Below are 22734 nucleotides of genomic sequence, written 5' to 3'. Positions count from 1 at the left end.
TGAGAGGGAATGAATTTTTATTTATTAATATTTGCATTTTATCGCTCTGGCACTAAGGCAAAAGCCCAGAATTGAGTCCCGCCACTCAACACGCAATACCTCGAAAAATTCGGCGGAAAGTGTGGGACGAAGTGTCTTAACACTAGGCTCCCTCTGCTGCCTACCCAGCTACATGAGGGATACAGCGTGAAGCTGAAAAAAAAAATACAATCACCGTTTTAAGCGATGATCCAGACATTTGATATGTCACTTTTACTTTTTTAAAATGTCAAATATGAAACCAAAATTTAAAAATCCTAAACAACACAAAGAATCTTTCTTATAAATATATATCTATCTAAATAACGAATACATAAACAATAATTAATATTATAAATGTACACAAGAGTATTTTACTCAACACAGAAAGAGGACCAAGGCTGACCATGTCGACACGCCGCCCCCCGCCGCCGCCGCCGCCGGCCTAATGTTCTACAGATCGTTTACGTGTTACACTACGAGTTAAGTGCTTAATTATACCTACAGAGGTATCAAGTTCTATTTTGATTTCATTAATATATATATATATATATATATATATATATATATATATATGTGCGACTGTAAACGTGACTGGTTGTGCGTTCTATACCATCCGAGGAAATTAAATATTTATTCTTTTTAAATTTTTTTCACCATGAAATACGTAATACCTCTAGAATTCAACGGGGTAAGTGAGGAACGGAAATGTCGAAATGGGAACCCTACCCTGCTATGTACGTGGTACAACGTGATGTATCACAGTAGGACTGTCCGGTTGTAGGTTTGTTTTCATTGCTCCATTCTATCAAGAGTCACGGCAGAGCGCGACTTGAAACTATGCAGTACGTGGGGATGAAGAGCAGAGTATCCTTATACTAGATTCTCTCTGCCGTCATGTGAGAGTCAAGACCAACGCCGCTCACAACCCCGTGTAACACCAGAGGAGCTACAGGTGCGTTGCCGGCCGCCAATGTGGAGATAGACGCTTTTTGAAGGCACCCAGGCCGTATCAACCCGCAAGTAGACCATTGCACAGTTGCGGAAAACTGCGACGTGCTTTCTATATGCGGGATACAATTATCAGTGGGGGGCGCTGTGTCTACCTGTCGATATCTGCTGAGTGCGGGATTCAGCGTGAAGATGATAAAAAAACCACCATGGTACTAATATTGTATTAAGTCATTTATTATTCACTTTCTGTTCTATTATTGATATTTAACTTTTTTATATATTTATTTTTATAATAAATGCATTTATTACATCTTTTTTATATTATAAGTTGTATAATAATATTTCAAATGCGTCACAGTTGCATAATTAATTAATTATAATAATAAATAAGCAAAAAATATGTTTTTGTTTGATATCACATAACAACAATACAGACTATACATATTGTGATATGTTATTATCATCAAATTAAATATAACTTAAAATCTTTAAAGGTTATTTTATTTTAAAATTAATATATATAAAAAAATATAACAGCATTCTATATACATCACATAATTAAAGATATAAAATAATAAGTCAAATTAAAGTTTTTAAATAAATATAATTACAAAAAACCACAAATAAAGGCAAACTCTATTTCTATATTTCACATAAACAATTAGCAGTTTAGTAAATGTATTGGATATCTTTAACTATTCACTGAGGTTTACCACAAGGTGCGATTATTACCCCCATCTTATAAATCTATTAAAACGTAACATATATTTTTTTCTACATCCATCATTCTTCTACATCCCAATTATTTATTTAGTAGCTTCTAAGACCTAACACGATTCAGCCAAATAATTGTTGCTTCCAGGCACAACACTATTGGCAGTGTGTTCTCTTTTGGTATTTAATAAATAGCTCTCATCTTTAATATGTCAAATTTATATTATCAGTGTTATAGTGTTATAAAATAGGGACTTTTAGTGTAAGATCATTTGAAACGCTTTGGACATTCACGTTAGATCTGTTATGTCGCATGTGTGATTTCACCAAATCAGAGTTTACTAATGCTGCCATCAAGCTTAATTCTCCTGCTAAGACTGTCGCACAAATAAGAGAAGCTAGTCTTGCTGAGTTCTCCGCTGGTCGAGCGCCAGCTCCTTTGACGCCTAGAATTTCGAGACAGGCACCCTGTCCAGTAAGTACTGTGCCACCGCCAACTGTACCAACTTCTAAAGAGGGCATGGTACAAGTTACATAGAGGTCATCTCTATTTTCCCCACATACTTCCATGCTGGTTGAGCAATTGCTGCTTGTGACATTTTGTGCTGGATCTTGTCCTGTAGCTATGAAAATTGCTGTTACCATATTGGCAGCGTGAGCATTGTTACCTCCGATAGAGCCAGCCAATGCTGAACCAGAAAGATTTTTAATTTTGTTGCAGCGAGTCATAGTTTTAGCATCAGTTTTTAAGATATACTTCAAGCTCTCTGCTGAAATTGTAGTTTCACAAACAACTCTTTTGCCTCTGCCTTTGACCCAGTTTATGGATGCTGCTTTCTTGTCAGAACAATAGTTACCAGAAAGACTAATCACCTCCATATCAGGGAAGTAATTTTTAAGTAGCTTAAGTGCGTTTTCTGCTCCCTTAGACACCATGTTCATACCCATAGCGTCTCCTGTGGTAGCTCTAAATCTCAAATACAATGTCGCGCCATCTACTCCTATGTGGACTTCTTGCAGACGAGCAAACCTTGATGTCGAATCGAAAGCTTCCTTTATCATTGCATAGTTATCTTTATTATCTAGCCACTGACGACATTCATGCGCTCGTACAACATTAGGTAATTTAACAGCAGGGGCGCGAGTCATTCCTATATCTTCAACTACACTTGTCACGCCTCTTGTACCAATTGCTTTAGCTCCTCTGTTCGTCGATGCTACTAACGCTCCTTCGGTGGTAGCCATTGGTATCATGTAAGGTTTTCCGTCGACAACTAGAGGACCAGCATAACCAACAGGAATACCAACATATCCGATTACATTTTCACAACAAGCATTCAAAACTTTGCTATAATCATAATTTAAATAAGGTAACTTTTTAACGGACATTTCCGTTTGAAATCTCGACGATATAATTCTCCTGCGCAATCTTACGCCCCTTAAGGGATCATTTAATACATTTTCGAGTCTATGCAAAGGTATATGGGACTGTTCAACTAGCATAACAATTTCTTCATCGCTCAATGCAGTGCCTATGCCTTCAGATCTATATATTTCTAAGCATTCTGCTAACGGGCGTTTTTTAGAATTCAACATTGCTGCTGATGAACTCGGTGAAAGTAAGGACCACTCTGACATTTCACAATTTCCTATATCGTCAGTTTGAGTGTACATTTCAGCTTTAATGTCCTCGCCGAGAGAGAATTTCGGTTTATCGCTTGCTTTAACGACTTCCTTGACTGTCAAATCGTTCATATCTATGATCCAATTCCTTTGTTCTTCAAAGAAGATAAATTTAATTATTAAAGCGCACAATAAAGTGGCAATAACAATATAATCAGCGCTCACAGAAAACCATTTAACATAAGAGTGAAACAAAACATTATCGTGTGATCCTGATTTGAAGTCGTGTGTCAAAGATCCTTCCATTATACCGCTCTCTCTAGTCCAAGGCCACCTACTAGTCAAATGAACACATAGCAAGCCAGCAGCCATTATCATTTTGACTCTTTGAACAACTGGATTTGGTTTTAAATCAGCCTCAGAAAATGGGCTATCTGGCGATATTTCCTTTCTTCCGGATGCGAAATCAGCAACAAGTGACAAACACGCCGGATAGAAAGTAACAAACACGAGGTAGTCCACTAGTAACGCTAAGCAAGCGAACGTGCACATATGCTCCAAACGAGGAACGCCCGACAAACCACCAACACCGACAAGAAGGACCGCTAGAAGTGTATCTAACGTCGCTGTCGGTCCAAGTAACGAGAGCGCTTTCCCCACTCTCTTTCCTTGATCTTCGCCCGCACTCCAACCGGCCTTGGCCATTCTTGCGCCCCGCGCTACATCAGCGACTAACAAAAACAGGAATGGGGCATCTTTTATACTGGCCAGCTCACTCCAGAATAAGCTAGCGAGTGCTGAAGTAAATATAAAGCTGGCAAACGTTGAGAACAACCCGGCTATTATGAGAAGGTATTTCGACGCGATTTTCTGGAGATTGGAGACTTGATAGTACGCGTAGAGGAGGGCGGCACATCTAACAAAGGTCATGATAACAGCGTCCGCTGCTTGATATTCTGCCTCAAGCCCTGGACAGGCTCGGGCCCATCCCGCACATCTCTCTGCCCGGGTGCCTGTGCCATGTCTTTCCACGCTAGCTGCACAGGCTAACAAGGCTAATGTGGCTACTATGACCTCCCATTGATGTCTCGCGCAGAATTCTCCATGTGCTCCCCACACTTTCATGGTTGATTCGCTGCAATGCAGCTTTTATCTGTGAACAAGAGTTTCTAAATTATTTTACTTATATAACAATAGATTACTAAACTAAAAAAAGATTGATTTTTAACAAAAATCTGTGAATCTTAATACAAAACACATAATTTAACTTTAATACTGAGGATACAGGTAGTACCTACAAAAACAAAGGATATAAACAACATTTTTATATTGTAAGTTACATGTACGCATAAAAATAACAAATTAGCCGAGGATGACCCTCGCACTTCCTTGTCTTTAATTGTTTTAAAGAAATATTAACATTTAGTTTGTTTTATTGCTGAAGGGAGCTCGTGTTTTGCGTCATAAAATAAAGTAATTAAATATTCAAACTGCCGTTAATAATGCACTTTTTGTGAAAATGTCATTAATTTGATTGCTGAATTTACACTTCACGATTGTGTACATTAGTATTGATATTTTAAAGTGTTTGGAAAGTATTACACACACCGGCATAATTAGAGGAACACAAACAAAAAAGGTTTTTTTTTTACAATTTGTGGGTAATAGTACAAGTGGTTCATTTATTCAGATTATTACTCTCGTATAATATAACATTTTGTGACATATTGACATTTTTCAATAATGCAATAGAAATTATACCCTTTTAAGTGTTTGGTGACAGTCAGCGCTTTTAAGTGTTTTCGATAAGAAGTTTGTTTATGCAGTCAATGGTGGCCCTAGCTCATTTTGTTGTTGTTGTTTGGAGATTTAACATTGTATTGCATACAAAATGAGTGATTTACCTGCAACCGAAGTCGCCAGAGCTGTGACATTGATAGAGGAAGGTCACACATGCCGTTCAGTAAGCCAAATGTTGGGTGTATCAGTATCTGTGATCCACCGTAATGTGAAACGATACAGACAGACGGGCTCTTATCTGCGGAGGCGGGGACAAGGCAGAAACCGTGCAACCATGCCGTAGACGAACGTTTTATAAGGGTGCAAACTTCGTCAAACGTCGTCAAAATCGTCGTCAAACAGCTGTTCAGACCCGAAATCTCATGGAAGAAGTGCGTAGCGTGCGTGTAAGTGAACGAACGATAAGAAGAAGGCTTAATGAAGTTGGTTTAAAGACATACGTACCAGCCAAAGAGCCTAAGCTTGAGGTAAGTCATCGAGTTGCAAGATTATTGTTCGCTCGTTAGCACCAACATTGGTCAGATGAATGGAGTCGTGTTTTATTCTCTGACGAAAGCTGGTTTTGTGTGATTTTCATCAATGGACGGGAAAGGATGTGGAGGTATCGAGGAGAACGATATAATCAAGCAAATTTTACCGAAACAGTGTCATACGGTGGAGAGTCTGTCATGGTATGAGGTGACATAAGTTTAACAGCTCGCACCGCTTTGGTCATGATTGATGGCGGTTCCCTTACTGCACACAGATACTAAACCGATATCTTGGAACCTCAGTAATGCCTTTTGCCCCATATATAGGCCCAGATTTTATATTTATGCACGATAACGCACGGCCCCACACTGCTCGCATAGTTTGTGATTACATTAATGAAGTCGGAATTACCCAACTGGACTGGCCAGCACGATCTCCAGACATGAATCCGATAGAACATGTCTGGGACATGACTGGGCGAAGACTACAGAAGAAAATTCCATCCCCCAGGAATATTGAAGAGTTAAAATTGGCGCTGATTGAAGAGTGGGGCAAATTGCCCCAGGAAATTATTAAAAATGTCATTATGAGCATGGGCAAACATATTCGAGCTCTATTAAGTGCCCGCCGAAGCAAAACAAGATATTAATAATGATTGTTAATAATCTTTGCAAAGAAAATTTGATTTTAAAAAATTATCGTAAAATTCAAAATTTCTCAAATTTGATTTTTTGTCTGTATTTTTATAAATAAATAATGTTCAACCCTAGTTTCTGTTGTCTCATATTCATTTTGAGTAACAAAACTTAAATGAACTGAAAAACATACACGAAAATGTAGTAATTAAAAAAATATATGCTTTTTTTGTGTGTTCCTCTAATTTTGCCGGTGTGTGTATTTGTGCGCCAGTGTACGCACCACACGCCCGAAGGCTTACATTGAACGATGTCGTGACTACACTGATTATGCATAATTACTTTGTCAATATATATCTGAAAATATTTATCCAAAATTTCAACTGGACAAATTAAAGAAATTGCATACTTGAAAATGTGTTGAATTTACTTTGTACGATTACAGGCAAATACGAATATATCAACATACTGTTAATTAATTGATGCAAAAAAATAATATTAGGTAATAAATGTTGCGTTTATCAATAAAAAAAATATACAATTCGCCGGAATTGAAAACCTCGTTTAGTTTTTTTTTGTTAGCAACAAATGTAAAAAAAAATATTAAAATAAATTAATTTTCCGTTTGAGTATTGTGTAAGTATATTTATATAAACAAAGATTATTCGGATTTTTTTATGAAGTTTCATCTCGGGTTAGAGACAGCGACTTTAGTGAATAGTGAATTAAAATGATGCACGTCCAATAAAATAAAAAAAATACTTTTAATTTAAATTCAAAATATTAGAAGAGCCGAGCCCTGGTGAACCCCCGCTGTAATCGGGAAGGGTCTAGTGTCGCCAACAGCAGTCCTGACCATACAAGCGGATTCGTGGTACATGCCCCTGATAATCTCAATATAGGCCTCAGGGATCCCTTTGGATCGCAATGCCCACCACAGATACACTGACGAGGCACACAGTCAAAGGCCTTCTGCAGATCTAAAAAGGCCACGTGCAGAGCTCTCCTTTTTTCCCTGTATGCCTCCATCAAAGTTCTGAGGGCGAAAATGGCGTCCATGGTGCCCGATCCTGGCTGAAATCCATATTGAGACTCAGAGACAGTACACTCTCGGCGGAGCCTGAGGTCGATCATGCGCTCGAAGAGCTTCATGGTATGACTCATAAGCTTAATGCCCCTATAACTACCACAATCTTGAACACTGCCCCTTCCCTTGTAAATAGCGGTAATAAAGCTAAGCCACCACTGATGCGGCATCTTACCAGTGTTCAAGATATGGTTAAAAAGGTCAGTAAGCATGAGCACACCAAGAGAGCCCAACGATTTCCACGCTTCGATCGGAATGTCGTCAGGTCCCACCGCTTTTTTTCATGCGTCGAAGGCAATTACGTGTTTCGTCAAGTGTATTGGGGCAATAAGTCCGAGGTTAGGCGGTGGGTCGTGATGAAGACTGCATGGGTACTGAGTATTCAGCAACTCCTGGAAGTAGCTTCTCCACCTCTCCTTCACAGAGTCATGATTACAGAGCAACGTGCCCTGGGAATCTCTGACGCAAAGACATTTTGCGATATCTTGCGTCACTTTATCCCGGGAACGTGCCAGTTTGTAAATGAGCTTCTGCCCCTCCACAGTTTCAAGTTTATCATACAATGCTGACAAATTCTCACTGCGGGCTCTGGCTACAGCTCTTTTACTGGCACGTTTAGCTACTGTGTACTCCAGTCTGTCTTCAGGAGAGTTGGATTCCTGCCACTTCTTAAAGGCAGCCTTCTTTTCACGAGTCACCTCCTGGACCTCGTCATTCCACCACCATGTCTCCTTGTCGATGACACGTCCTCCCCTAGAAACGCCAAGAACTCGCCTTCCTGCCGTAATGATTGCCGACTGAGCCCGATCCCAAGCATCCTGAGCAGTCTCGGTGTTAGACGAAAGATTATGACTTTTCACCTCTGCCAGGAAGTCGGTCTGCATCGGTCCATTCAGCAACCGCCACTTGATCCGAGGCCTACGTTTCTCGGCTACTTTCTTCTTCGGAGTGACGTTAAAGTCCATGACAAGAAGACGATGTTGGGCCGTTAGGCTTTCGCATGGAATGACCTTACAGTTAGTTACCCTGCCCATATGACACCGTCTGGTCAATAAGTAGTCTATTTGAGTTGAGTGGGACCCGCACTTATACGTGATAAGGTGCTGAGAATTCTTTTGGAAGAACGTATTCACGACGGCCAGATCAGACGCAATACAGGTTCTCAGAATGTTTTCTCCCTCTGCATTGCGAAGACCGTGCCCAAAACTCCCGTGAACACGTTCTACGGCTCAGCAGCCCTACCGACGTGCCCGTTCAAGTCCCACCCAACTAGGACCACTTCGGTACACGGCACAGCAAGTAGCACCCCTTCATACTGCTCCCAGAATGTCTCCTTTTCGGCCGCGCTACATTCCGCCTGGGGAGCATAGGCACTGATTAAGTTTGTGATAACGCCCTCAATCAGTACCCTCACTCGCATCAAGCGGTCGGAGCGACGGTCAACTTCAAGGAGCCCATTCTGAAGCTCTTCAGAAAGCACTACCGCTACACCGTTTCTAGCCGAAGATGACCCAGTGTATATAAGCCGGTAACCCTGTCCGATGTTACGGGACTTATTGCCCTTCCAGCGTGTTTCCTGGAGGAAGGCACACTGGACTCGACGTCTCATGAGTACATCTGCGAGTTCCCCGCATCGTCCGGTCAGAGAGCCAATATTCCACGTTGCAAAGCGGAGTTTCCTTCTGGGTACTAGCGTCTTTAGCCGTGCCCGTACATGACACGGTAGCCCTTGCCCACTTGTCGCAGGTGTAGGGCGATGTGCCTGCGCGTCGTTTTGCGGCGACGCCCTAGCCGTACCCAGTCTTTTGTTTTGTTGTCGGTCCATTTAAGTGGCTGTTGGCGGTTTTTAAATGGAGCGACTGCCGTCTGACCTCCAAAACCCCTTTGTGGGCAAAAACCGAGGGGAGAGGAAAATAGAAGGGGTAGGATAGGTAAAAGGAGGGAGCTAAGGAAAAGGGGAGGGGAAGGGGGGAGTTAGGACACCATTCTTACGGACTGGATGAGGATGTAAGAGTGGCGGCTCGAGGATCCGGGGTCGCGCACCCGTATGCCCACAAACAAATATCAGACATATATTAGTCAGGACATCCTCTGGATGAATATTGCAAATTCCCGTCTTAGCGAGATTCCTAGCACTTGTAGTTTCTGAGATTTCGTGATGAGTGAGTGACCTTTCGATTTTATATATATATAGATAAAAGGGGACCAAAAATAGATCCTTGTGGGACGCCCATCTTTAGAAGAGATCCAGATGATTTTACATTATTTATACTAACCTTCTGGATTCTCTGGTTTAGATATGAGGCAATAAGATGAAGGGCAGTATCCTATACACCATATTGATATAGTTTTAATAACAGAGTTTCATGGTACCATGAAACACACTCACATGTTGACACATCTTTGGTTTAAAATCTTACAACTACGATTTTTTTTGCAACTATGATTGAAAAATAGAGAAAGGAGAAATAACACTTTAATTAGATATATGATAACAGTGTGCTATTATTACAATAAGAAATGCCAAAGATGCGTAAAGATAAACTACATTTTTTATTAAATAGAACACATTTTTCCATATCAAGGTCAATAGTATTCATCAGTGAAAGTTAAAAGACTGAGACAGCGTCTAACTTTTTATTTTCTAGGGCAGCTATCTTCAAGATCATAGAAAGTTGGGAACGGCAGGATAATTGGTATTAAGCATTTAACTGTTTATAGCTTTACGCTGTATCCCGCACATAGGCAGAGGGAACCTGGGAACTTACTGACTGAAAGAATCCTTTGTAGCGCAGTTAACACTTGACAGGACGTTCAAATCACGTTCGGGCGAATATATTTAAATCTTTACATAGCGAAAGAGCGTCTCGAATAAATATTGTTTTTTGTTTATCTCGCAGATAAAAATAAAAAATACACATATAATAATTTTAATAAATTGTTACATTATTTAAATTATCAGTAGTGTTCCACAAAAACTTAATTTTACTTCAGGTTTCTAATAAAGCTTATATATAAGAAAGACTCATAAACATATTTTTTTAGTTTCATTTGAGTCTATATGAGAAAATCTTACAACGACCCAAAAATAGCGGAAATTAAAAAAAAACGTTGAGGCCTCACAAGGGAGGGTCACAAGAGAGAGTGACTATAACGCGACGGTTGTGGGTTCAATCCCCACTCGAGGAAGTGAAATATTTATTTACATTTATATTTCCATTTCTTCGCTCTAGTGTCGAGGTAGACCGCAGCGTTGAGATCTGCCAATCAACACGCAATGCCTCCAGAATTCGGCATGAAGTGGGTAACGGAGTATCTTATACTAGGTTCCCTCTGACTACTCTGATAAGTGCGGGATTACATACTATATAATAATCAGCATAATAAATAACCTATCTACAATTGATTTAAAATTGGATTTATGTAACATAATAAACACTAACAATATATAAAAATAATTTTCGTTATTTTGATCTGGAAGAAAGATCTGGTGCGGCGTTAAATTCCTCCAAGCACGCTTTTGTGGTAATGTGAAATACAGTGATTATCAAAAACCCTGGACAAAGCCTAAGCCTAAGCTATAAGTATAGCATTAAAGAAAAGATAAGTACGTAAAAAACTCAAACAAAAAACGACACAATACTTTTTAATATTAATATTTTAATGGTTATTAATGTCTTAAATTACAATTAATCATAGGATTTACTTAAATAAGCAACTAATTATATCTTGAGGTCGGCCGTGGCGCAGGGGCAGCTAAAAAAAATTTATATTTGGAAACAGTACGAAGGCAGAGAAAATTATTGTGTTAAGACACTGTTCTTCTAGTGAAGATAGTATCTCGCACTTATTTTACTATGAAAAAGAATTAAGTGACGTAAGAAACTGATGTGACGCAATGGTAATAGCCACTTACATGTACGTAGCTTAGGTATGTACAATAATATGACGTCATCGCGCTGGTCTGATGATGGAGCCAGGACCTGAACAGTGGAACTCGTCAAAAGTTACTAGTACTAATAATTGATAAGCTGCAATTGTTATAGTGGAGGGCTTGGTGTAGATAAGGTAAGGGTTGTGGGTTCGATCCTCACTCGGTAGAAGGATTATTTTTATTTTTATTTTTTTTTCTGCCAAATAAAGCATGGCACCCAGTTCCTCCACGTAACGCGCAATGCTTCGAAAATCGGGAAACGGGTTCCCTCTCTCTTTCCTGCTATATGCGGGATACAGCGTGCATCTGTTTCTGGTTTTAGGTGAATGTAGTTTATTAATCCCTCAATTTGCTAATCTAATGATAATAATATATACTGTAGTAATATAATAGTGTTTTCTTTTCATTTTAACACATTAGTGTTTTGAAGGCTAAGCTCGCTTGCATAAAATTTAAGTAATCTATTTCAAGATTTTACCAAACTAAAGAATTTAAGCAAAGGCTGAATCGTAGGTTTTTAACCGACTTATAAAAGGAGGTTATCAGTTTGACGTGTACTTATGTATGTAATATTGTTATAATTAGATAATATAAGTGTATGTTTGTCCAGAAATTTATAGCAAACGTAATTTCATATAGGGAATATCTTTTTCGCTTTAAATTGCAACTTAGGAAACAGTCAAGTTTAGTTTTAACTAGAAATTTAAAGAATCATATAGAAGTTTCGAGTTTAATTTACAAAAAGAAAAATATTTAAATATTAGCATATCGTAGCGCAGTGGGACAGGGTCTGAGTGTGTACATATACGCGGTGGTTACGGTTTGATGGGAGATTGGCTTATCTTTATTGCTTTGCTTTGGCACAATAAACTACGGCGTTAAGTTCCGCCACTCAACACGCAATGTTTCGTGGGGATCGGGGGTATTGACACTAGGTTCCCCCTCTGCCCACACTGCTTTATGTAGGATAGAAAATTAAGCTAAAATATAATAGAAGAATGTTAAAAACAAATAGCCGAAAAAAACCGTGTCAATATTGTATTGGCGATTGCGTTTTGTCATTTGCTTGATTTATTTGTATTTGCAGGCAGTCATAGGGTTGTACACTATATTTATTAATTTTTATTTAATTAATTTCATCTTCTCAACATTTGACATAACGCATTCGTCCCGATTGGAGGAACTCAACGCCTCACTCTTTGTACAGAGTAGGTAAATACAGTCATCGTATAACCCTGAGCGAGGATAGAAGTCACAATCGTCAAATGCGGTTCCACAATGCCACGACGATCATATCATCATATTTTAATTAATTAATAGTTTCTGCACAATTTACAAGTTATTTTATGCAGTTATTTCCTTATTGTAAACAAATATCTTCATAATTGTTCTATAATTGCTATAAAAAATTGCACATCTTGCGCGGAAATGTAATGTCCTAACAACAGCGAGCGTCAGGAGATCGATTGAGTTCAAGGTACTGTGAGATTAGACAGAACGACTGTATTAGACTAATAAGCTCAGTAAAGTTTCTGTATTTAGAAAATAGTGTTTTAATATGTTTTTTTATTAATCAAGGTCATCATTTACAATATTTACAGAAATATATGAACCGGGCGGTTGGGTTTCATTATTGATATGGAACGTGATGTGAGGAACAGAGTGTCATAACACTAGATGCACTAGAAAATATATAGCCGCATTTTATAACAATCGCCAACCCTAACGTGTGGCACAGGTGAAATCACATAGTTATGGTAATTTTATAGAAACCAGTCTATAAACACGCGCGATATCTCCCGCTATGGGCTTTATACCATTGATTTAGGGTGTATCGTATAGCACTGTACTATGTCAAGGCAAACCTTTTTAACGTGTCGTTACATATTTGGCGGAGACAAATATCAATATAAGCTGTGGAAGAGTTATGTAAGAAACCTGAATTTGAGCAATATGTAAAAAAAATGTGTTTTAAGTAACAGTAATGAAGTCACTTTATACGATACTTTCGTTCCATTTAAGACATTGATAGGTGGAAACCAACGCCGTGATTTTAAAATATATTTTTTTATAGTTTGTTAACGTTGACGAAACGACTTAATACATATTTGTCATAATAATAACTGGTTTTCTTAAAAAACTATAAATAAAATTTGCTATCCACCATCAATTAGGTCCGCCAGGCTTGATAGAATGATTACTAGGCACCCTCTAGGTCCCCTGCCAGACACGTTAGTGGAGAGACGGGTAGACGGTGAAGGTCTGAGACCTGCTCGAATTACCACTTAGGCGGTATACTCGTAAAAGGATTTCCTAACGAAAAAACAATCCTAATTAGTCCAAAAGATCCTGTCCCATCCATGTCCTGCGCATAACATCAAATAGATTTTCTTTATCATACTGTTTATCATATATTATAGATATACTGCATTCTTCAAAAACGTTCAAGATGACCTTCAATCAATAGCGTAGGTGCGTGGATGCTGCGTGTTTCATCCCGGAATAACAACTTTCACCATGCCTTATTTAGTATTGGACAGGTTTTTACCCGTTTTAAGATATGAGAAACGTATTTAATATTGCTAAGATCTTCTGGCCATCGTTGCACAGTGGGAAAGCGATGTGAGTTCGATTCCGATTCGGGGGATGAATTATTGTTATTCGCTCTAGTTCTCTCTGGTTCTCTCTGGTTCCTCGCTCTGGTAATACAAAACGGAGTTGTCGAGAATGGAGAATGGAGTATCTGGAGTCTTTACTCCCTATGCCTACATTGCTATATGCGGGATTACAATCACCTCGCTTTTAGAGTTGGAGTGTCTTCTTGATTTCTGATCATTTGTTTAGAAACATGCGCATATAAAAAAAGTTTAGATATACATGGACTTTGGATCAAATTGGCACATCTCATATAAATATTATGCTAATAAAATTGAATTTGTTCAACAAATCATGAAATTTTGAATTTGACACGCATACCTACCTACATGTAAAGCTAACCAGCTCTTCAAATAAGTGCACATATTTCAATAATAATAAAATTACAACTATACTTGTGTATAACAATAAACAAAAATAATTTATGTTCCTATAATACACAATTGGTCGCCGGCAAATTGGTTGTATGGTACCTACGTTAGATATAAAATGAAAATGAAAGTATATATTTCTATACAACTACCCACATGGCACAGGAAATATCTAAATTACAACCAGACCACACAGAACAGGCCGAACAAGGCGAAACATTATCATTTTTATTGATTTTCCATACATATGATAAGAATTTGTATCTCCAAAAACAAGTTAAGAAATCTGTAGAATCATCATTGCTTCACTTTTACATTGCCGACCTCAAAACGCAACATACGTGATCAAGTTCACGCATTTTCTAAAGAATGGAGAACTAAACTAAATATAGCTACTGATAAAATGTAACAAAAGATAAAAATAGCGTTAGATTCTGACGAGACGGAGAATAGCAAAACCTAAAGTAGTTTTTTTCTTAATATCACATTCATTGTCTTCATTCTGTTAAGCGCGGCGTTGAGTACCGCACTCAACACACAATGCCTTAATAATCGGCCGGTAATTTCTTATCCTCCTATCTGTTTGACTGTCTGTTACCAACAATCTATTTTCAAAACATATATTGCAAAACATAGTTCAATAGTGGTCTTGACATTTTAAATAATGGCCACTACCTGAGGGTAACCTGTTCAATTTACACGTGAACTTGACGTTTGCTTTTATTTGTATACACATATTTAGAGGTCAGTGTAAGAGTAAGGCAATGATGATTCTTAAAAGATTTCGTAATTAGTTTTAGAGTTAAGGATAGCCTCTACAGGTAGTACTAGTTCAGGAAAAATCTGAAAACTTTACAATTGTGGTTAAATCCTAAAAAATAATAGCCTTTAAAGGGGGGCAAAATTTGTTATTAAAGCCGCTAGTTCAAGTAAGTTATCAAATGAATGGGCTCTGGCTAAGTTAAGCCTGAATTTCAAAAAAAAGCTCGACATCTCCAATTTTTGTACGGAACCCTCGGTGGGCAAGGCCGATTCGCGTTTGCCCAGGTGGAGTTGCCCCAAAAAAGGAAGTAATAACAGCTTAGAGTATTCTTCTCGTTATCCTGGCTTTTCTGGCACAAAAGCACAACGCCTTAGTAAATATGCAATTAAATACGACTATTACGAAGTGGGCTCAACGTTTTTCGTTGCTCGTGCATGATACATGCATGTAAGCCATCGTGTCGCAAAGAGACCGTCTGATTGTAAGCCGGACGATTGTGAGTTCAGTCTCCACATAGGATTTTTTAGTATCTCGCTGCATCTCACATCTAGCGAAATAGGCACAGGAAAGCTGGGAACCTAGTGTTAAGGCACCTCATTCTCTACTTTCCGCGGAATTCGTGGGCATTCCGTTGAGTGGTGGAACTCTACCGCGCTTGCCTCGTTACCAGAGCAAGGAAATTAAAATAAATAAAATATTTCAATCCACTGAGTGGCAATCGAATATCGATCGAATCGAAGCTATAATTATATTTAAATCACTTTCTTTTACCCGTTCAGGCGAAACAAAACGCGGCATTGATTCCTACCACACGAAACGCAATATCTCAAATTTAGACGGAGAACGGGAATCTTAGTGCCTCGACACTGGGTACCTATCCTGCTATACGGAAACGAGCGTTAAAGTGAATAAATAAGTACATTAAACGTTTTTTCCCATAGCAGTCGAGTAAAAATAAGTTCACCGGGTCAAAGAACAAACGATGAATATTATTCAATCAAGGTCTCGCAAATGTTCTTAACAATTTCCTCATATATAGACATTGACCCAAATCGTATCTACTACCATCGTTATCCACTTTTATATGTATTTCTTTTTTGTTTTCAAGCGGAAAAGAAACAGAATTTATATACCTACTCATTTTTATTTGCGGCTAAGTGTTGTGTATGACACATGACACATTGTGAGGGAGGTAGGTTACATCGATAAGATTACAAAAATGAAATATAGCCCATAGCCTTCCTGTATAAATGGACTATAATTTTCCAACTTGCATTGGTAGTTCCGGAGATTAAAAAGTAAAAGTTAAAGGCCGTTGTGGGTTCGCTCCCCACTCTTATGAATATTTTCATTTGTTCCTTGCAAAAGTCCCGAGTTGAGTTCTGCCACCGCAACGCCTCGCAAAATTCGGCGGAACGAGGGGAACGGACTGTGTAGTGTTACCACCAGGTTCCCTCTATGCGGGATACAGCGTGTAACTTAAATATGTCGGAGATTCCATGCCCAGTTTCCTACATAGAAGAATGATTAAGTTCAAAATACTTCCATGTCTCTGATCTATAAAAACAAGTAGTGAGCACTCCTTTATAAAGCCTACGTCAATCTAAAGTTCCCGGAAAAATTCTTATCTCGAACACATTTAAATCACAAAAGACAGGCGCAAAAACGAAGAACGCAATGCATACCAAAATAGACTGCGACTCATTATACGTTATTCCTTATTATATTATTATTATCTCTTTTTTAGCTGTACGCTGTATCTCGCATATAGTAGAGTAGGCAGAGAGAACCTAGTGCTAAAACACTCCGTTCCCCACTTAGCGCCTAATTCTGGAGGCATTGCGTGTTGAATGGCGGACTTACCAGAGCTAGAAAATGAAAATATTATATTAATTTTGTGCCTGTCGCTTTTACAGTAATATACACATTCATTATAATTTTTACATAATATCTAGCTATTAATGGGTATCTTTAGCCATTTAAATAAATGTATTTTTTTTATATTTATCTAAATGATCTTTTAATTATCCTAACAACACATATCCAACTTTTTTCACGTGATGTTTACGTAAAACAGGTATCTACTAACATAAAAATGACGTGACGTGTCTTATATTAATTAACTCTTTTTAGGATTCCATAAGAACCTCAAAAGATTAATAAAACGAATCCATTATAGGATCAATTTTTCGTCTGTCTGTTTGTCGAGACCCTTTTGCTCAGGAACGCGTGGAGGTATCGACCTAAAATATTCAGGTCCTTAGTCCTTGAGTTGTCAAAGTCAACGTATCGTAATAAAAACCTGTAGGGTTCCCTGTAGCTCCCGTTGGCCTAGAACCATGAAATTAGGCAAGAAGATGATTTATATAGTGTTAGAAATCGGAAGCGGTTAGCGTTTTTAAAATAACACGACAAAAACACATACCGTCTATATGTTTTTAACGTACTCGGATAGAGGTTCCACGTAAGTACAATATGTGACATGTATCACTTAATAACAACACTGCACACTAGATACCTTCCAATCAGGGCTTCTACTGACTACTACAAGCGACTGTCCCCGTTTGACACAATTCCACTGCTTTTATTGTCTTTTTCCCCTATATCTACCCTCTTTTACACGAGCACGCTAAGCGAGTAGCTAATAGGTATATTTCAAAAAACTGTTACAATAATAATATTGTATAAAATATAAGTTTTTAGTTACCCGCAAACATAACTTAGTAAAAATTTACACAAGTTACACAACGTTCGCTCTATATAAGCAGGGGGCGTATTTAAGGGGGCTCCAATACAACAAATGTTTTTTCGTCGTTTTTATAGATAATAGTGCGGAACCCTTCGTGCACGAGTCCGACTCGCTCCTGGTCGGCTTTTTCGTTATTCTTAGTTACTAAACACTTTTCCTTGAAAACTAAACATAAAACAATTATTTAATTTTATGTAAATTTACTAAATTAAATTTACTAGTTATGAATATATTTTAAAATAATTTACTTTTAGTTTGAAAAAAAAAAGACAAACCGTAGCGAGAAGTTCCGTCACTCAACACGGAAAATCTCGAAAATTTAGCGCTGACCGAAATACGGAGTGTCTTAACACTAGGTTATCTCTGCCCACCTTCCTACTTCTCTATCTACCATTTTTAGCTCCACGCTGTGGATAGTTGTGAAGCTAAAAGAAAACACTTTTTTCTACATCCACCTTTACAAAAACAGCTATAAGCATTGGTACAGGCCACGCGGGCAAACCTACGGGCACACACTAGCTCCACTATACAATTCCGTGGTAATTCAAAACGTCATCGGTTTTACATACAAAACTATGCCAACCATACAGAATGCCTACGAGACGCTATACGTGATTGGAAGATTAAATACGTTTCTTATTCAAATAGACAGTCTATGCAGGCTACAGACGGACAATGTAGCGACTGAACTAACACTATTTGTTGTATTTTAAAGTTTCAACGATGCTGTGCCTGTGGGCTTCGACGGCTTAGGTATTTTATTTTTTAGGAACATAGGAACATAAACATTATTAAAGCCAGTTGTGGCGCAGAGGTCCAAGAGTGTGGCTACTATTCTAAGCGCGACAGGTCGTAGGTTCGAATCCTAGTCGAGGAAATGAAACGCAGTGTTGAGTTCCGCCACTAAACACGCGATGCAAGCAGGATTGTTCGGAAAACGGGGAATTGAATAATGGAATAAAACGGAAAAAATAATTTTTATAAGTTCACGCTGTATTTCACAGCATATAACAGGATCGGCAGAGAGAATCTAGTGCACAGAGAATATTTAATAATATTTCAAAACTTTCCATCTTGCGAAATAATTAGCACATTCAAATTCAATTAAATCGTTTATCATCAGATCTACATGACGTCATACATCTTGTTCAATGAAACGCATCGTCCCATAGTGATATTCCTAGTATTAAAAAGGGGAAATCCAAAGTGTTCGAAGATATTGATGATACAAAGGCAATCTATACTTCTATATTAATATAACAATGCACAAAATTTTATTCACAAACTAAATGAAGAAAAATGTTAAGCATTTAGATACGCACACTCGAACCCGCGCCTCGTGGGGTGACGTTTACTCCCGCTATCCATACCATACACAAAGCTAAACTAAGACTCACGCTAAATTTTAGTAGAGCTGGGATCGTATACCCAAGTGGAGATTTGAACCTACAACCAACGCGTTTACAGGCGCCACACTGAGTAACAATTGCGGAAACAAAAGAGCTTATCGCACGTTATCATGAAACTCTTCTCAGCCGTTTCTTTAGTTAATGAGATGTATTTCTATAGAACTGCATGTGGTATATAGTAATAGTACAACAGTCAACAGCGGCGTTCAACGCAGTTTAGCGTAGGCAATGAGTTCATTTTCTACTGTGCCTATATGGGCAAAAAAATCAAAAACTAAATATCATTACTGTAAGTGCTATACAAAAAGCACCAAACTGATTAGCATAATATTTATACGGGACACATAAAACATACAGTACTTACTTCACTTACTATTTTTCAAATAAGTTTGCTTCATTTATTATTTTTTAAATACTATTTTACAAATTAATTCAAAAATCGAACCTACAACCACCGACGTTCATTTCGACTATACCATCTGTACCACAAATACGTTTTGATTATACAGGCTGGAAGAGGCAGTGCTCCTTTTACTGAAACTGCATATAGGGTAAAATATTTCGAACTCAGAGCTAAAGAAATTAATCAAGGTACCTCAACAGTTTGGACGTGGGATTTTTTTTTTAATTTCACGATTGTTATCCATACCTGTATTTCGTGCCACGCACACATACGTGTGCGACGTTGCCGCTTTGACAGGTAAGTGTGTGCGTGTTTATGTTATACTTTACAAATGGCATTTTATTTTAAAACGATAATTTTAATTTTACTGTGGTTTCATTTAAAGTGATGCTGACAATTCCATCCTGTATAAATATGTATAGGTACCACTTGGCGTGGTGACGTAAAAACTAAGTTTATTATTCACAACATGGAGTTACTTCATACATAGATACATATCGTGGACGTTTTTCGAAGAGTTTTTAAATACGAACAACTACGAGTTAAACGCATTTGATATGATATTCATGAGGCCGTCGCGGCGCAGTGGCATAGCGTGTGACTTATCATGATAAACACGATCGACGGCTGCGGCTTCGATTCCCATTAGTGGAAATGCATTGCTCTGGTAACAAACGACGCCCGGAGGTGAAATTCGCCCGCTGAACATGGAAAGTGGGGAACAGTATAGAAATGTTTAAGATGATAATGGCATTAGGATATTAGTACACTAAAGCAATTCACATTACTAAACAGATAATTTCGTAGCTCAGGCGGGCGAAGCCGCAAGCGGTTCGCTAGCAAGTAATAAAACATAATACATATAATTTCCGCAACTTAGCTGCATTTTAACTCAATAAGTATTATTTTTTTACACCAGTACAGTACATGACAACTTTATGGCGAAAGTGATTTTGAAGTCGTAAATAATATTTTATAATATTAAAGATTATATACCTAACTAATAAAATGCGCACTCGGAGAAAAGAAAAATATTTTTCCAAAGCCAGTTGTAGCTCATGGGGCAAAAGCAGATGACTGTAAGCTCAACAGGTTGTGGATTCAATTACCACTTCAATAAATAAAATATTTGATATTTTCATTATCTCACTCTGGTAAAAACGCAAACTGCAGTGTTGAGTTCCGCTTCTCAATTCCTCCAAAATTCAACGGAAAGTGGAGAACGGAAGTGTTCCTAGGTTCCCTTTGCAATGCGCAGGATATAGCATAAAGCTAAAAAATATCACATATGTGAATCCTAACCACAACTCTTGTGTTTACATTCACCCATTCCCCTATAATGACCTTCCTTTATCATCATTATCATAACAAAAAAACTATCAAAATATATTCTACAATAATGCTTTTTAAAATAGAATCATGATTTATTCACAATTATGTTAGTTAAATTCAATTATTGAAACAAAAGTGAATCAATTAATTGGCCTACTAAATGAAGATGCACTAGATACTAGAAGGTCACAGGTTCACTAGAGGCTTTGATTGTAATCCTTTTCATAATGCAGATAAATTAATTACCATTTGAGATACAACTTCACAATACACTCTACTTTTAGCTGCATGTATTTGATTTTTTTTTATTATTATTGCACAATTTTTAATAAAATATATTAGAACAAGACTATTAGCTATTAGACTATTAGCAAATAGACGGTGTATGGAGAACAGAGTATCAGAGTAAGCAGTAGTAGTAGTAAGTACTAGTTTTTTCATTAGTTAATTAAGTTTCAGATTAAAAACAAAATATTTTGCATTATAGATAATAATAGCAATAGCAGGATTGCTATTACTTTAAATACTAATAATAATCTATTACTGTTTTTTAACAAATATAAAAAAAAAACAAAACAATAATAAGATTAAAGTAGGAACTAGGTAGGTCTCAATATCATTTAAAAATTAAATAGTCAAAATAAAAAAAAATCAACTATTGTAAATAAAAAAATCAAACAAAAAATATACAAAATAATGTAAAATATAACTTTAATGAAAGCAAGATAGTATGATAAATAATAAAGTATACATTAATCATGTAATAATCTTTGAAAAATACATTAATTATTAATAATATAGTAAGTAAAAGATCATTATTATTTGAGGCTTTATCTATCTCTTTATATATTAATTAAAAACTTCAATTTAGTTCTAGATTTTAAAGGAAGTTTACATGTAAATAACAAAATAAGGTGAGTTTAAAAGAATAAACAAAAAGTTATTTTTAAACATAGAAGAGGAAAATGAGGAGTGTGTTTTGTTGTTTATATATAAGAATATATTTAGACAAAAATTACCCAATCATTCAAACTGTTTAAGTATTTTAAGTGAAATATTTACTGATACACTTGAAAAGTGTGCCAAAAAATCAAGGTCGTGAGGAGAGAGTGAATGACATACATGATCAAAAAAATTTCACTTTTTAGCTACTTATGACTTATATGCAGCAAGCATAGTTTAGGAATTACTATGTTATTTAACAAAACAAGTAAAAACGAACGAAATGCACGCAATAATAGACTGGTCAACCTGCTTGTAGACTATCTATTTGCTTTTTTCATATTAAATATGCTCTAGTTATAGAATTCAGAAATAAACATATAACGCGCCATAAAATATTTCAATAAATAAGAGAAATATTTGAGAAATATTAATACAAAAGAGAAAAAACTAACGTTATTGCTAAGTGTTACGTGAAAAATTTCACTTTTGGAAAAAATAAATAGAAACTTTCTCACTTACCCCGTCGTTTGATTGAATTATTCCGATATTATATTTATGTTAAATTTATTTTTAAAGAACACGGTCGGACGCGAGCGACTTTTCGCTACTAACGCATTAAATTTTGTGAATTGTGAAATTAAAATGGTTTGACACACTTATAGACATTTTCTATGTGGACTGACGTACACAGACTAACCAAGAACCAAGGCAGACACTGCCACTGATCAATGAAAGGATTGATACAGTGTTGCTAGAATTAAAATACTTATGTAAAAAAAACATACTGCCGTCGTCGTGCACGGCTTACAGCGTGAATCTAAAAAAACATATGTACAGTATGTTACATGTGTAAAATTATAATAATGTTCCC

General features: G+C 37.2%; 1 protein-coding gene across 1 annotated transcript; it reads right to left on the bottom strand.

The window, feature by feature from the left end:
* Positions 1–1556: 1556 nt before the first annotated feature.
* On the bottom strand, positions 1557–22522 carry Hmgcr (HMG coenzyme A reductase). Its single transcript, XM_085187696.1, has 2 exons — positions 22383–22522; positions 1557–4462 (listed from the first exon to the last, which is right to left on the bottom strand). Exon 2 carries the CDS (start codon positions 4432–4434, stop codon positions 1927–1929), a length of 2508 nt encoding a protein of 835 aa, XP_085043822.1. The 5' UTR covers positions 4435–4462; positions 22383–22522; the 3' UTR covers positions 1557–1926.
* Positions 22523–22734: the final 212 nt, after the last annotated feature.

This window comes from Heliconius melpomene, chromosome 7, assembly GCF_056956725.1.
Source record: "Heliconius melpomene rosina isolate 202511_hmr_F chromosome 7, ASM5695672v1, whole genome shotgun sequence".
NCBI classification, from domain to species: Eukaryota; Metazoa; Arthropoda; class Insecta; order Lepidoptera; family Nymphalidae; genus Heliconius; species Heliconius melpomene.
This window is presented reverse-complemented; position numbering and strand designations above follow the sequence as displayed.

Excerpts from the sequence above, each read along its gene's own strand:
- Hmgcr (XM_085187696.1), bottom strand. The coding sequence starts at position 4,434 with ATGAAAGTGTGGGGAGCACATGGAGAATTCTGCGCGAGACATCAATGG.